Source organism: Glycine max, chromosome 19 (genome assembly GCF_000004515.6).
Source record: "Glycine max cultivar Williams 82 chromosome 19, Glycine_max_v4.0, whole genome shotgun sequence".
In the NCBI taxonomy this organism is placed as follows: Eukaryota; Viridiplantae; Streptophyta; class Magnoliopsida; order Fabales; family Fabaceae; genus Glycine; species Glycine max.
In genome coordinates this window covers 31206896-31220756 of record NC_038255.2, presented here as the reverse complement: position 1 = coordinate 31220756, position 13861 = coordinate 31206896, and the positions used below count along the sequence as shown (strand labels likewise).

Below are 13861 nucleotides of genomic sequence, written 5' to 3'. Positions count from 1 at the left end.
CACAGCAAGAAGTTAAGAACATATTTGGGGATCGTCGCTCATGATAAAATGGATGTCTTATACGACAATTGGAAGCATGTCCTTATTGGTCAAAAGGATTTGATATGGGAGGATATTTAGGTATCATGTATTATTTCATGTTGCATATTGTTTCTTAGCCAAATATTTGAATTTAGTAATAATAAAACCTAATTTACTCTTTGTTAGGCTGAATTTCATATCCCTGAAGCATCTGATGTAAGGACAAAAAAAGAAAATACTTCAGACTGTGGGGGAGCGGTGGAGATAATTTAAGTCTGATTTGACGTCAAAATGGGCACTTGCAGCTGACAAGGATAGTGTCGATGACACTGTATGCAAAATGTACGACATTAGCAAGGAGAAATGAGCCCAATTTTGTCAGAGCCGCAGAGACCCTTCGTGGGAGGTAACTAATTTGTGATTTTCATTTTTCCAACTTTAAATGCACTTATTATAATACATTGTAATCATGAGTTTCATTAATGTTGCATTTTTGCAGGGTGTGCGAAAAAAGGCACAGACCATCCAGAAACAAAACACTTCCCCTCACGTGTTGTCTCGTGGGGGTTATGAATATTTAGAAAAGAAGTTGATGGATGAGAAAAGAAAGAAAAAACTAGAGTAAGTTGCTCAATTTGGAAGTATTGACACCGTTATTGATCCTCCATCTCCCATCAAATGACACGTGAAGTGAAAGCTAGCCCGCACCAAGAAAACTGGTCACATGACATCTGAGGCAGCAAAGGAAATTGCTGACAAGATTGTAAGTCACTTTCAATTCATAATTGTAATTATTTTTGTTTATTGTGTGATTGAGTGAACCAATAAATGTGTTCTTCACAGGATGCATTTGAGGATCAAGCCTCACAGGGTTCCTTTGTCGCCCATGGACGTCATGATGTACTGACTGCTGCCATTGGGCGACTAGAACACCCTGGTCATGTGCGTGCTGTAGGAGCTGGTGTAACCATCAAACAATACTTTCGATCAACTTCAAGGATCTCCTACACGTCTTCCTCCATGGCTCCCAAAGACCTGCAGCAGTTGATGCAACAAATCAGGGACCAACTAGAGGATTCGATCACAGAAAAAGTCACTCGACAGCTAATGTTATCCTTTAGCCAAATGCAGTCCCAATTTCAGTCGCAGATGCAATCACAAGGACTTGCACTGCCTCCTGAACCTGAGGTTGGTCCTTCAGCTGCTCGTGTCAGCACAAAGGAGAGTTGTGTTGATCCCTCAGGGAACGATCTAGACATAGGTGACTCAGACAAATGCGGGTTGTACATCGAAGAATATCCTCCTCGCCTGGTTGCCCTAGGAAGAGTTTATAAGGAATCCATAACTGTTCACAATATTCCTTTGTTGCATGATCAAGTCAAGGTTGGTGTTGAGGAGGTTTGAGATGTAGATGCTCCCATTCCTATACCCACTAAAGAGGTTAGGGTCATGAGACAGACTCTTAACACATTCCTTGCTTGGCCGACACATCTTGTCAAGCGTTTATCAGAACAAGTATTTTAGTGTCATTAAATACTTATTTTTTCCATTAAAATATTTTCTGTGATTAAATTATGTCAATTAACTATGTTGCATAAACAGGGAGCTGTGGGACCCGCGAAACCTGTAGATAAACCGGATCATGAGGTCGATGATCTCCTATATATGATGATATTGACCATCCCACAGTTTTTTCTGAAGCCATTGCAGGTTATGTGGGATGCTACCTTGTTTAGCCTATTTAATTAAGAGTTCCCCTTGTACATCAAGCATGAATATCTGTCTGAAATAGCACACGGTGGTCAATGTGTCAGCATCTCTGTTATACAGTTGTGGATTCTATAAGTGAATTTAGATTATTATTAATTACCTAACTTATTGTTTTACCTTCATGCATAATTTACTTTGTGTTAACAACAATAGACATATGACTGAGACAAGTATGCAAGCGGGGAATACCGATGTGTATGGATTCCTCGAGCCACAGTCTATCCAGAGATCTGGCCAATCGCAATTTGAATCAGAAAGTTACATTAAGAACTGGATGCAAAATTCAAAATGGGATGTGTACCTGTATGGGTAACTTAAACTCAACAAATGAATTTAAATAATGTATAATAGTATAATAGCCTATATTGGTCTCCACTGCAGTGCATATTGGCAAATGGTCGTCATTTTGCCTAAGGAAAATGTTGTCATTTGGTTTTGTTCCTTGCATAATAAGCCAGACAACTACCTCAAAGGCATAATTAACAGGTCAGTGTTGTTTTTCAATACATTTGCATTAGCATTAGTCAGGTACATCAAAATTTTAATTGTACAATAAACATCCATGTTTCTATTCAACAGTGTTTTGAAAGAACTTGATGATACTCAACAAAGTAAATCCAAGTCTCCTGCTAGGTGGATTGTTGTTAAAATAAGTTATTTAAACAATATGTTTTTACTTATATTTTAGTACTGTGTAGACTAATTTGTACTCAACATTGAATATCTAAATTTTATAATGTATTTAGTGTAATAGACAAAAAGGAAGCACTGAGTGTGTGTATTACGTCATGCACTGGATGCCAACTATAATCTTAGAAAATTTCCAAAATAATTGGGAAATGGTAATTTTTAATTCACCAAATTTCATTTTGTTATGATTGCTAATATATTATATATTAACTTATATTTTATTATATCATGCAGTATTTTACAAATCCTAGACCATTGGAACCAGAGAGATTGAAGGCGCTTCGCATCTAGTGGGCAAAGTACTATTTGAAAGTTAAAAATGAAACTTAGAATGTTTAGACAATTTTGTAATTGTAGTTTATATTTACTTACTTTACATTTTTTACAATTCATGTCTCAACATTAAATATGCTTTAAGTTCATAGTAATTAGTAAATTTCTCACGGAATTTTCTGGTAAAAACTGTTTCAAAACAAAATGAAAATTATATGTTGTGTGGTCTGGTTCTAAAATTTGCAGGTTAATTTTGGGTTTATTGAAAAAATAGACAACATGTTAAAAAAATGTTCTAAAACAACATCGATTTTTAAAAAAACCGATGTTAAATGTCACTTACCTCAACAGTTTTTAACATCGATTTTTAAAAAAATCGATGTTGTAAGTGACATTTAACATCGGTTTTTTTAAAAACTGATGTTGTTAGTGACATTTAACATCGGTTTTTTTAAAAACCAATGTTGATATGTAGATTTATAACTTTTTTTCTTCATAATTCTTATCATATAACATCGGCTATTTAAATAACTAATGTTGTATTTATTAGTTAATATCGATTTTAAAAAACTAATGTGAACGATACTACTTTCCACATTAGTACTTTCAACATCGGTTAGTAACCAATGTTAAAAATCTTAAATAACCGATGTAAAAACCTTATTTTCTAGTAATGGATGTTTCGACTAACATTGTAAGTAGTGAAAATGACCTTATCCATGTTCAACTAATATTAAAGTTTGTTGAATCTCCCACCAAGCTAATATTGAACGTAGTCGAATTGATCTTCTATTCATTCAGTTAACCTTACAATTTGCCTAATTCTACCAATTTGACTAACATTGTAGGTAGCCATATTGACCTTAACCATGTTTAGCTTACCTTCATGTTCAACAAATATTAAAGATTATTCAGCTGAACATTCAACTAAATTGGTCTATTTCTCATTTAACTAACACTAATATTAGTCGAATTTTGTCATTGAGCTAACATTGTTGATGGTTGTATTGACCTTGTCCATTATCTACTAACTTTCTTTTTAGGGTAATATCGATAAGCCATCAATTGTGTATTCAATCAGACTAGCCTTCACCTCATTTAGCTGACATAAAAGTTAGCTTAATTTCATCTTAACCAATAGTCATTCTGCTGAATGCTCAACAGTTGAATTTTGCAGCAAAATTTGAGTGTTAACAATGGGAAAAGAGTAATCATTGTGAGCTTGTGGAAGATTTGGAAATGGAAATTCAAGTACGGAGAACCTTTCTCTGACTTGGGGAAGCTTTGCTTTCATTTTATTTTATGCATTGATTTTTTCTTTACCTCATTGTTGCAGTATCCTCTGATATATACAATACGTATCATATTTCATACTCTATATTTTCTTGCAGTCATGAAAAGTTGAGGCCGTTGTTCCTGGTTTATTCGTGAAAAATGGCTATAAAAGTAACAACAAAGACCAATATTTTTGTGAAAAATGGCTATAAAAGTAACAACAAAGACCAATATTTTTGTCATGTTGCAACGGCACAATGTTTTCCAGAAAGATATATATATATATATGGTGTAATGAGTCATTTCCAGCATTTTTCGTTTCTGGTTTATGGGGTTTTGTTTCAACATAGTTTTTGTTGTTCTGGTTGCCCGTGTGGCATTGAGGTGACTCCTTGTGTATCAGCATCCTATCTTTGGGAAATCAAGTGCTCAAGTTAAGATCTTACTTTATTATTCATGAACCCTTTTTCTTATATAAAAAAAAAACTAGGAAAGAATCGGGTATTGATCAATTCATATATAGTATATGAGCTGGTATATATGCCCTTCTCTTTGACTTTTGGTGTTATCTAAGTTAGTTATCCCAGTAGGGTTCATTAATTTGACATAAATCATTTACTTGGGGCTACATTGATTGCAAAATCAACTCCATTAATAATCCCCATTAATATATTATTTGTGTTTCCCTAAAATGCCTTCCATAGTTACTAATTAAACCTGCAGCTTAAATATATGGCCCATGCTGTTAGACTTGAGCAAAGTAACACATTTAGATGCATAATACTCACTATTGGTACTAAAGAAACCCGAATACTGGATCCAAGCACAACCACTCCAACAAGAACAAGTTCATTTTTTTAATATTAATTAAACTAAATCAAACTTCAAAAAGAACACTGTATATAAAAATAACACACATACATGTTATTTAATTATTACATTATATAGTAATTATTTGTAGGGCTATTGCATGGGGTGATTGTAACATGCATCAAAGTCATCCATGATCCAATAACTGGTATGAAAAGATCGTCCATGTTCTGAAACTAGTTCATGTCGTACCATGATTTCTTCTGAAGATCATCAATTAATTTCTGATCCACTTGGAAGGCTTTGGTGAGAACCTCAGGAGAAATAGGTGGATTGGCTTTAAACAAAGCATTTGCAATAGTGATAGTTCCTGCATTTTGACTGCCAAGAGCAGCAATGGCAACTGCATTGCCATAGCCCACATTGAGTTGAAAATGAATGAGACCAATTGGGAACACAAACACATCACCCTTGTTCAACACTTTGGTAAAGAGACGATTTCCGTCTTGATTGGAAGTGACAAATCCAACATAGAGAGTACCCTCAAGGACTATAAGGATTTCCGAGGCTCGAGGGTGAGTGTGGGGAGGGTTTATACCCTTTGGTGCAAAATCTATGCGAGCCAAAGATATGCCAAGCGTGTTAAGCCCTGGAAGTTGATCAACAGACACAGGAGTAAGTTGTGCATTATTTGGGTTGTCAGTGTTCCCGGGTTCCACATGTAGGAAGAAATCTTCAGGTTTGACAAGCTTAGGGTCTTTGCAAAATTTTCCGTTCACAAATACTACAAATTACAAGGCAAAGATTTTGATTAATAAAACCAATCACAAGATATATATATATACATATTATGCAACATGCTTAAATATTGTTTTGAGGAATGTTTTGACATACCACCATCTTTTTCTTTGGCTGCCACACAAAAATCTTGAAGAGGACTAGGGTCATAGGCAGAGACAACAGAGGATGTCAGAGCCAAGATGGCAACAAGCAAGCACACAACCATCGTATTTTTTTTCTTCTTAGAGCTATTCTTAAATGATTCTGCTATGTAATCACTTGTGAGAATTGCATTTTGATTCATGTGAAGTTTGGTATTTATAAGGATGAAGCATTGAATTGGTTTGCATTTTATCTCTACCGTAATTAATTCTTTATTTGATGAGGAACCATTCCTTAACAACTACACGAATGAGTGCGTGATAAAAGAGTAGACCAAGGAGAAGGTCCATAAGAAAAAGCAAGTCATGTTTCGGTATTACCTTGTCACTTGGCTTTGCTTGTACTCTTTCCAGTAATCTTATTTATGATAGTGTTAGCCCATATTTTTGATGAGCTAAAAATATGCTCTAGATACGAGTTTTGCCAGATTCTGTTCGAATCGGAAAAGGGGTTTTTGAAAGGGATTCTCAGGTGTAAGGAAGTATTTACGAAGTACAAGGCTAAGACAAGAAAGAGGGCTTCGAATCATTGGGCGATTCGAACTGGTGTATACTCGAGTCGAAGTCGAGGCAGCCAGATTTCTGGACTTAGCGCAATTTCTGACAAAACTTCACAAAATCAGTTCGACTTCGAGCAATGTGGATAACCGTTCTAAGGAGCAGTTATGTGCATGCAAGGTGTACGTGGCAGGACACTTGGCATTAGGATAGTGTTCGACCGTTAGGGCAGTTTATTTTCGAATGTCTATATATAGCAGTTTTTTAGTTAGATTTCAGGGTCGCAAATCATTTATACAGATCCTTATATACTCAAAGTACCCAGCGCAGAGAGAAACGAGTACTCAAGGAGAATGTATGTTTGTGAACCATTTTAAGTTTTCTGTAAACTTTACATTTCGAATGCAATGCATTTTTCATTTCACTTTAGAATTCCTGTCTTTTAAATGGTTCATTCGATCGAGTGAACTCACTGCTCCTTTACATTCTGCAATTTACTTTTCCCTTGTCGATTTACTTCCAGCATTTCGATTTTCTCAAAGATATTTTTCTTTCTGCAAATTTCGAACCAGTAAATGTTTGTTGCAATGATGAACATTCAAAAGCTTTACATTTAAACGCAAAATACACAAGTGACATGCTCCTGAGATTCACTAGTTGATCTCGCAAGCAATTAACTTAGACTAGCGGTTGTTTACCAAATTCCAGTGTAAACAAATTGGCACGCCCGGTGGGACCGGTCAATTGTGTGTTTTAGTTTTAAATTATTATTAAGGTTTTGTTTAGTGCAGTTGGTTTGTTTCATTCTTGATTGTTTTGATCTTGTATGCATTTAAGAAGTGGGAAATCTGTTCCACACTTAACAGAATTCAAAACTCGTACAAGGATGGCTAGACCACCCCCAAGTAATCGAAACAATGACCTTCCAAGTATGGAGGGGCAACCAACGCAGACATCTGTCAGTAATGCCAATATAAATTCTGGCATAGGGGCAATTCCTGACCAAACTGTTGGCACGATAAGTTCAACCGCTTCGACGGTTATGAATCAGACAGGGGTAACTTCTCCCATGACCAACATGACGTTGGCAAGTTCGACGACGTCAGCGTCTGCTTTTGTCCCTTGGAATAACCCTAGTTTAGGGAATCCCAGTGGAAGTCCCTTTCGACCGCCTCAAAACCCTCTATATGGCATGCCTACATCTTTGATGGCAGGGTTGCAAAACTCTCAACCAAATATAGAGAATCTTAATATGTCCTCCCCATCAGGATCTGTAGCGGGCAATCAAGGTAGGGTAATTCCTCAACATTTAACCAATACATCCGTTTTGTCACTCAGACAACAAATGGATGAAAGTAACCATGATATGGTTAACATGTTAACACAACAAATAGGAACTGTTATTAACCCCTTAATTCAAAATACAAATGACAGTTACCAAATGTTAACAAATCAAATAAGTCGAATTGCTGACTTTTTTGGGGCACCACCCATACAGCAACCACCAATTCGACAGATCCAAATACAGGCGCCTGTCCAAGAGATACAGATGCCTAACAACCCAGGGATGCAAATGGCTCAAGCACCACAACCAGTGGCACGCATAGAGCCACCAGTCCAACAGGTCGAACCAAACCCTGGTATAGTATTGGTAAATAGGAACCAAAATGCTGATGAAGTAATAGGGAATATTCAACAAAACCGTTTCGATGGGCAGAATAACCTGGCCCAAATGGTCGAAACGATTTTGGTGCAGAATGGTTTGAACTTAGGCTTACACAGGCCTAATTTTGTGTCTCCATTATCTGAGTATGTGTTACAGACAGAATTACCAAGGGGTGTGAAAATCCCTAAGCTTACTAAGTTTGCATGAGAGACAAATGAGTCCACTGTCGAACACATTGCTAGATATTTGGTCGAGGCAGGGGATTTGGCTAATAATGAAAATTTAAGAATGAAATTTTTCCCTAATTCCTTGACTAAGAATGCTTTTACATGGTTTACAACCCTTCCTCCTCATTCCATACATAATTGGAACCAATTGGAAAGGATTTTCCATGAGCAATTTTATATGGGACAGTCTAAGATCAGCCTTAAAGAGTTAGCCAGCGTTCGACGCAAGGCACCTGAATCAATTGATGATTATTTGAACAGATTCAGACTCTTAAAGGCAAGGTGTTTCACCCAAGTCCCTGAACATGAATTAGTCGAAATGGCTGCTGGTGGCCTAGACTATTCGATTAGAAAGAAATTAGATACCCAGTATTTAAGGGATATGGCTCAATTGGCTGATAGAGTTCGACAACTCGAACGATTGAAGGCTGAAAAAGCTAGAAATTCTAAGTTCCATAAGAGGGAAAAGGTTGCATATATCGAAACTAATGACAGTGACCAGGAGTTCGATATTATTTATGAAGATATCGAAGACAATGAGGTTGATGTAGCCGAATTAAAACCTGGACCTCCCTATGTTTGTAAATTCCTTAAACCTTCCAATGGAAAAAACCCTGTTGAACCTAAAAATGATAAATTTGTATCTAAAACTTATACATTTGACATAACTAAATGTGATGAAATATTTGATTTATTAGTCACAGATGGCCAGATTGTTGTTCCTAAGGGCTTGAAAGTACCCCCAATCGAACAACAGAGGAAAAGGGGTTATTGTAAATTTCATAATTTCCTTGGCCATAAAACCTCACGTTGTGTTCTTTTCAGGGATTTGGTTCAAAAGGCTCTCGATGAAGGGAGGCTCAAATTTGGTGAGAAACCAAAGGTTGTTCAGGCAAATGCTGAAACATCCAAAGCTGCTGAAACTCTCTATGCGGAGCCCCAAGAAATAATGATGGTCGAAACAATGGAGTTGTCCCATGTGCAGGTTCAGGACATATCTGAAGAGGATTACAACGAACAAATGAAGGTTGTATATCCTCAGGCTGAGGAGGAGTTAATTGATTTCTTGAACAGATGCAAGCTCGAAAACAAGATTGTGATGCTCTGCCCTCGCTGCAGTGCAGTATGTGATAAGGAGGCTACTGAGGGCCTCAAGAAATACCAAGTTGTTAACAAGGGGGCAAAGCAGAACCAACGTTTCGATAAAGGCAAAGGAGTTATGGTGCAGTCGAATACTAATCAGAAGTCTGGTCGAAGGAATACTTTCACTCCTCCGGGTTCAGTTCCGGTCGAAAAATGGATGCACCAGGGACTCATAAGGTTCAACAAAGGGACCATGGAAGTTGGTGGTTCGAGTGGAACGAAGAAAGTTGGCCCACAAGAGGCTAATAAGTACTCTTATAGGAACAATTACAGAGGAAAGAATCCTATGACGAGGACCCAATGGCGTAGGTTCCAGCGTAAGAAGAAATTGGCCCAACAGAACCCGCAAATGGGCCAGTATAAAGAAGTATCTAGGAGGCCAGTAAAAGAGAGGCTCCTGCCTCCAGTGGATGAAGATAAGATGGAGGATGAGGATCTACTGGATTCTGATCCAGACTTTGATGTCATTTGTGTGGTATCTATCTTGCCATCTGAATATGATGTCCAGTCTGAAGTTACTGAGATCGAAAGTGAGTTCGATCATTTTGATATGGCTGACCCAAAGCCAGTATGTTACTATGTTATGAACAATGGCTGTGTGGAAGAACAATTAGCTTATTTCGAAAAGCCAGATTTTCAGATGAAAAGTCATCTCAAACCTCTTTTCATCAGGGCAAAAGTTGAGAATGTTGGAGTCAACAAAGTGCTCATTGATGGAGGAGCGGCTGTCAACTTAATGCCTCGATCTATGCTCTACAGGATCGGGAAACATGACACTGATCTATCTGCCCACAACATTGTGCTTTCGAATTATGAGGGTAAAACTGGCTATTCTTTGGGAGCCATTCAAGTAGATGTTGCTGTAGGCAGTATAGTTCGACCAACTCTATTCCTGGTGATACAGTCCAAGGCTAATTTTAACCTGCTATTAGGAAGGGAATGGATCCATGGAGTTGGGGCTGTGCCATCTACCCTTCACCAGAAACTCATTATCTGGAGGGAGGATGGAATTGTTGAAAATATAGAGGCGGATCAAAGCTTCTATAAGTCGGAAGTCGATAATGTTACTGCACAAACCTTTGACAAAAAGTTGGCTAACATAGCACCTTGTGGTGATAAGGAGGCTATTGTCGAATCAAGTGACAATGTTATCCATTCTGTTAAACTCCATCCTACCTATGGGTTTATATGGGAGAGGGAGGAAATTGATGCTGTTCCCTCTGAAGATGGAGTCATTCCACCAACTGGGTGGAATATATATGAAGATTAAATATGGCTGAGGCCACTGCATGGGCCAGAATTACGGCTTATATGGCCGAAAATAGACTAAATACGGCCTTTGAGGCTGAATCTCAACAAAATATGGCAGTTGAAGCCAAGATCGAAGATCATGAAAACAAAGAAACAAAGGATCGAAGACTGGATTGTATTTATGATGATGAGCCGCTGGGTTTCGAGAAAAATCCCATAAGTGAGACGCCAAAGATGCAGGCTCAAGATCCTTTGGAAGAGGTCGACATTGGAGATGGCTCGTTAAAAAGGCCAACCTATATCAGTGCCAATATTACCTCAAGTTTAAAAGAAAAGCTGGTGCCTCTTCTTAGAGAGTTTAAAGACTGTTTTGCTTGGGATTACCACGAAATGCCTGGGTTAAGCAGAGAAATGGTCGAAATGAAATTACCTATTAAGGAGGGAAAAAGACCAGTAAAACAACTACCAAGAAGATTCGCACCAGAAATCATGTCCAAGATTAAGGAAGAGATCGAAAGGCTGCTGAGGTGTAAATTCATCAGGGCTGCCAGGTATGTCGAATGGTTAGCAAATATAGTCCCTGTCATTAAAAAGAATGGAACTCTTAGAGTATGCATAGATTTTAGGGATTTAAATAATGCTACACCTAAAGATGAATATGCTATGCCAGTAGCGGAAATGTTGGTAGATTCGGCAGCTGGTTTCGAATTTTTAAGCATGTTAGATGGTTATTCTGGATATAACCAAATATTTATTGCTGAAAGTGATGTGTCGAAAACAGCATTTCGATGCCCTGGTGCTTTAGGCACTTATGAATGGGTGGTTATGCCTTTTGGGTTGAAAAATGCTGGGGCCACTTATCAAAGGGCCATGAATTCCATGTTTCATGATTTTATTGACACATTTATGCAAATTTATATTGATGATATAATCATCAAATCCTCCTCAGAAGATAGCCATTTGGATTATCTTAGGCAATCTTTCGAACGAATGAGGAAACATGGATTAAAAATGAATCCATTAAAGTGTGCTTTTTGTGTACGTGCAGGAGATTTCCTTGGTTTTGTGGTGCATAAAAAAGGCATTGAGATAAATCAAAATAAGACAAAGGCTATTCTTGAGACGAAGCCTCCTTCGACCAAAAAACAGCTTCAGTCTTTGCTAGGAAAAATCAACTTCTTGAGGCGATTCATTTCAAACCTAAGTGGCAAAGCTCAAATTTTTTCGCCATTACTTCGACTCAAGAAAGATGAACCATTCAAATGGAATGAAGAGCATCAAAAGGCTTTCGATGAAATTAAAGAATATCTGATCAAGCCTCCTGTGTTAATGCCTCCTAGTCGAAACAAGTCTATGAAGTTGTATATTGCTGCGTCTGACAAGACCATTGCTAGCATGTTGGCTCAGGAAGATGATGATGGCATAGAACATGCAATTTATTATCTTAGTCGTGTACTAAATGATGCAGAAACTAGATATACTGCCATAGAAAAACTTTGTCTTTGCCTGTATTTCTCTTGTGCAAAACTTAAGCAATATATAAAGCCTGTTGATGTTTATGTGTATTCTCATTATGATATTATTAAGCACATGTTGTCAAAACCTATTTTACACAGTAGAATTGGAAAATGGGCTTTAGCATTAACAGAATATTCTTTAACGTACAAGCCTTTGAAATCTGTTAAGGGTCAAATTGTGGCAGATTTTATCGTAGATCACTCAGTGATCGAGATGCCGCAAGATTATGTCGATACAGAGCCTTGGATTTTGTATTTCGATGGATCGAAACACAAACATGGAACTGGAATTGGAGTTTTAATAATATCCCCCAATAGAGTTCCAACTAAGTTCAAATATAAAATCAAAGGGCTTTGTTCTAATAATGAGGCTGAGTATGAAGCTCTAATTACAGGCCTTGAAATTTTAATTAGCCTGGGGGCGAGAAATGTTAATATAAGAGGTGATTCAGAATTAGTGTTGAGGCAATTAACACAAGAATACAAATGTGTTAATGAACACTTAGCAAAATATTTTGTTATAGCAAGTTCTCTTCTGAATCATTTCGATTATATTAACATTGAGCATATACCTCGACAAGAAAACCGAGAAGCAAATGATTTAGCCCAAATAGCTTCAGGGTACAAAATGTCGAAGGAAAAGTTAACTCAGTTGATCGAAATAAAAGATAAACTGGTGTTACCAGAGCCATTAAGCACTAAATTGCCAATGCCAAAACTTGTGGGGGCAAGTACACCACAAAATAATGAAAATAAAAGCATGGATGATCTCCAGGAAAAAATTCAAATTTTGGCCATTGACAATATGTTAGATAATGATTGGAGAAAGTCCATTATTGAATATTTGGAAAATCCAATAGGCAATGTGGCTCGAAAGGTCAAATATAGGGCTTTAAATTACGTGATTGTGGGAAATGATTTGTTTAAAAAGACTGCAGAAGGAGTGTTGCTGAAATGTCTAAGTGAATCAGAAGCATACTTGGCAGTTTCCCATGTTCACAGTGGGGCTTGTGGATCACATCAAGCAGGCCATAAAATGAAATGGCTTTTATTTCGACAAGGTTTGTATTGGCCTTCGATGTTAAAAGACTGTATAGAATTTGCTAAAGGCTGTCAGGAATGCCAAAAGCATGCAGGGATACAACATGTACCTGCTAGTGAGTTACACTCCATAATCAAACCTTGGCCTTTCAGAGGATGGGCTTTGGACTTAATTGGTGAAATCAAGCCTGCCTCTTCTAAGAACCAGCGTTATATTATAGTTGGTATCGATTACTTTACAAAATGGATCGAAGCAGTCCCTTTGCCAAATGTTGATCAGGAAGCAGTAATTAGTTTCATTCAAAATTATATTATTTATAGGTTTGGTATTCCCGAAACAATTACCACTGATCAAGGTTCAGTTTTTACTGGACGAAAAATGAAAGAATTTGCCCAAAAAACTGGCTTTTGATTATTAACCTCAACACCATATTACGCGCAAGCAAATGGTCAGGTCGAAGCAGCCAATAAGATTGTAATTAACTTGATTAAAAAACACATTGCCCAAAAGCCAAGAAATTGGAATAAAACGTTAGATCAAGTTCTATGGGCATGTAGAAATTCTCCTAAGGAATCAACTAATACTACCCCATTTCGACTGACTTATGGGCATGATGCTATACTTCCGGTCGAAATACATTTGCAATCAGCCAGGGTACAAAAACAAATGGACATTCCAATCGACCATTATTGGAAAATGATGTCAGATGAGTTGGTTGATTTAGATGAGGAGAGATT

General features: G+C 37.4%; 3 protein-coding genes across 3 annotated transcripts; 2 read left to right on the top strand and 1 right to left on the bottom strand.

The window, feature by feature from the left end:
* The first annotated feature begins 211 nt into the window (after positions 1-211).
* Positions 212-1830, top strand: LOC102662230 (uncharacterized). The gene is made up of 3 exons (XM_014771499.3): positions 212-427; positions 521-784; positions 865-1830. Exons 2-3 carry the CDS (start codon positions 746-748, stop codon positions 1423-1425), a joined length of 600 nt encoding a protein of 199 aa, XP_014626985.1. The 5' UTR covers positions 212-427; positions 521-745; the 3' UTR covers positions 1426-1830.
* A 3082-nt stretch (positions 1831-4912) lies between these two features.
* Positions 4913-5895, bottom strand: LOC100780789 (germin-like protein). Its single transcript, XM_003553864.3, has 2 exons — positions 5734-5895; positions 4913-5623 (listed from the first exon to the last, which is right to left on the bottom strand). The coding sequence occupies exons 1-2, from the start codon at positions 5843-5845 to the stop codon at positions 5076-5078; spliced, it is 660 nt and encodes a 219-aa protein (XP_003553912.1). The 5' UTR covers positions 5846-5895; the 3' UTR covers positions 4913-5075.
* A 4691-nt stretch (positions 5896-10586) lies between these two features.
* On the top strand, positions 10587-13535 carry LOC100808063 (uncharacterized). Its single transcript, XM_006605075.1, has 2 exons — positions 10587-11361; positions 11614-13535. The coding sequence occupies exons 1-2, from the start codon at positions 10587-10589 to the stop codon at positions 13533-13535; spliced, it is 2697 nt and encodes an 898-aa protein (XP_006605138.1).
* The last annotated feature ends 326 nt before the right edge of the window (positions 13536-13861 follow it).

Bases quoted from the DNA above. Each gene is read 5' to 3' on its own strand.
- LOC102662230 (XM_014771499.3), top strand. From the start codon at position 746: ATGACATCTGAGGCAGCAAAGGAAATTGCTGACAAGATT. The intron at 785-864 runs GTAAGTCACTTT...TGTTCTTCACAG, and splicing joins AGGAAATTGCTGACAAGATT to GATGCATTTGAGGATCAAGC.
- LOC100808063 (XM_006605075.1), top strand. From the start codon at position 10,587: ATGGCTGAGGCCACTGCATGGGCCAGAATTACGGCTTATATGGCCGAA. The intron at 11,362-11,613 runs GTGCTTTAGGCA...GTGTACGTGCAG, and splicing joins AACAGCATTTCGATGCCCTG to GAGATTTCCTTGGTTTTGTG.
- LOC100780789 (XM_003553864.3), bottom strand. From the start codon at position 5,845: ATGGTTGTGTGCTTGCTTGTTGCCATCTTGGCTCTGACATCCTCTGTT. The intron at 5,624-5,733 runs GTATGTCAAAAC...TGTAATTTGTAG, and splicing joins AGCCAAAGAAAAAGATGGTG to TATTTGTGAACGGAAAATTT.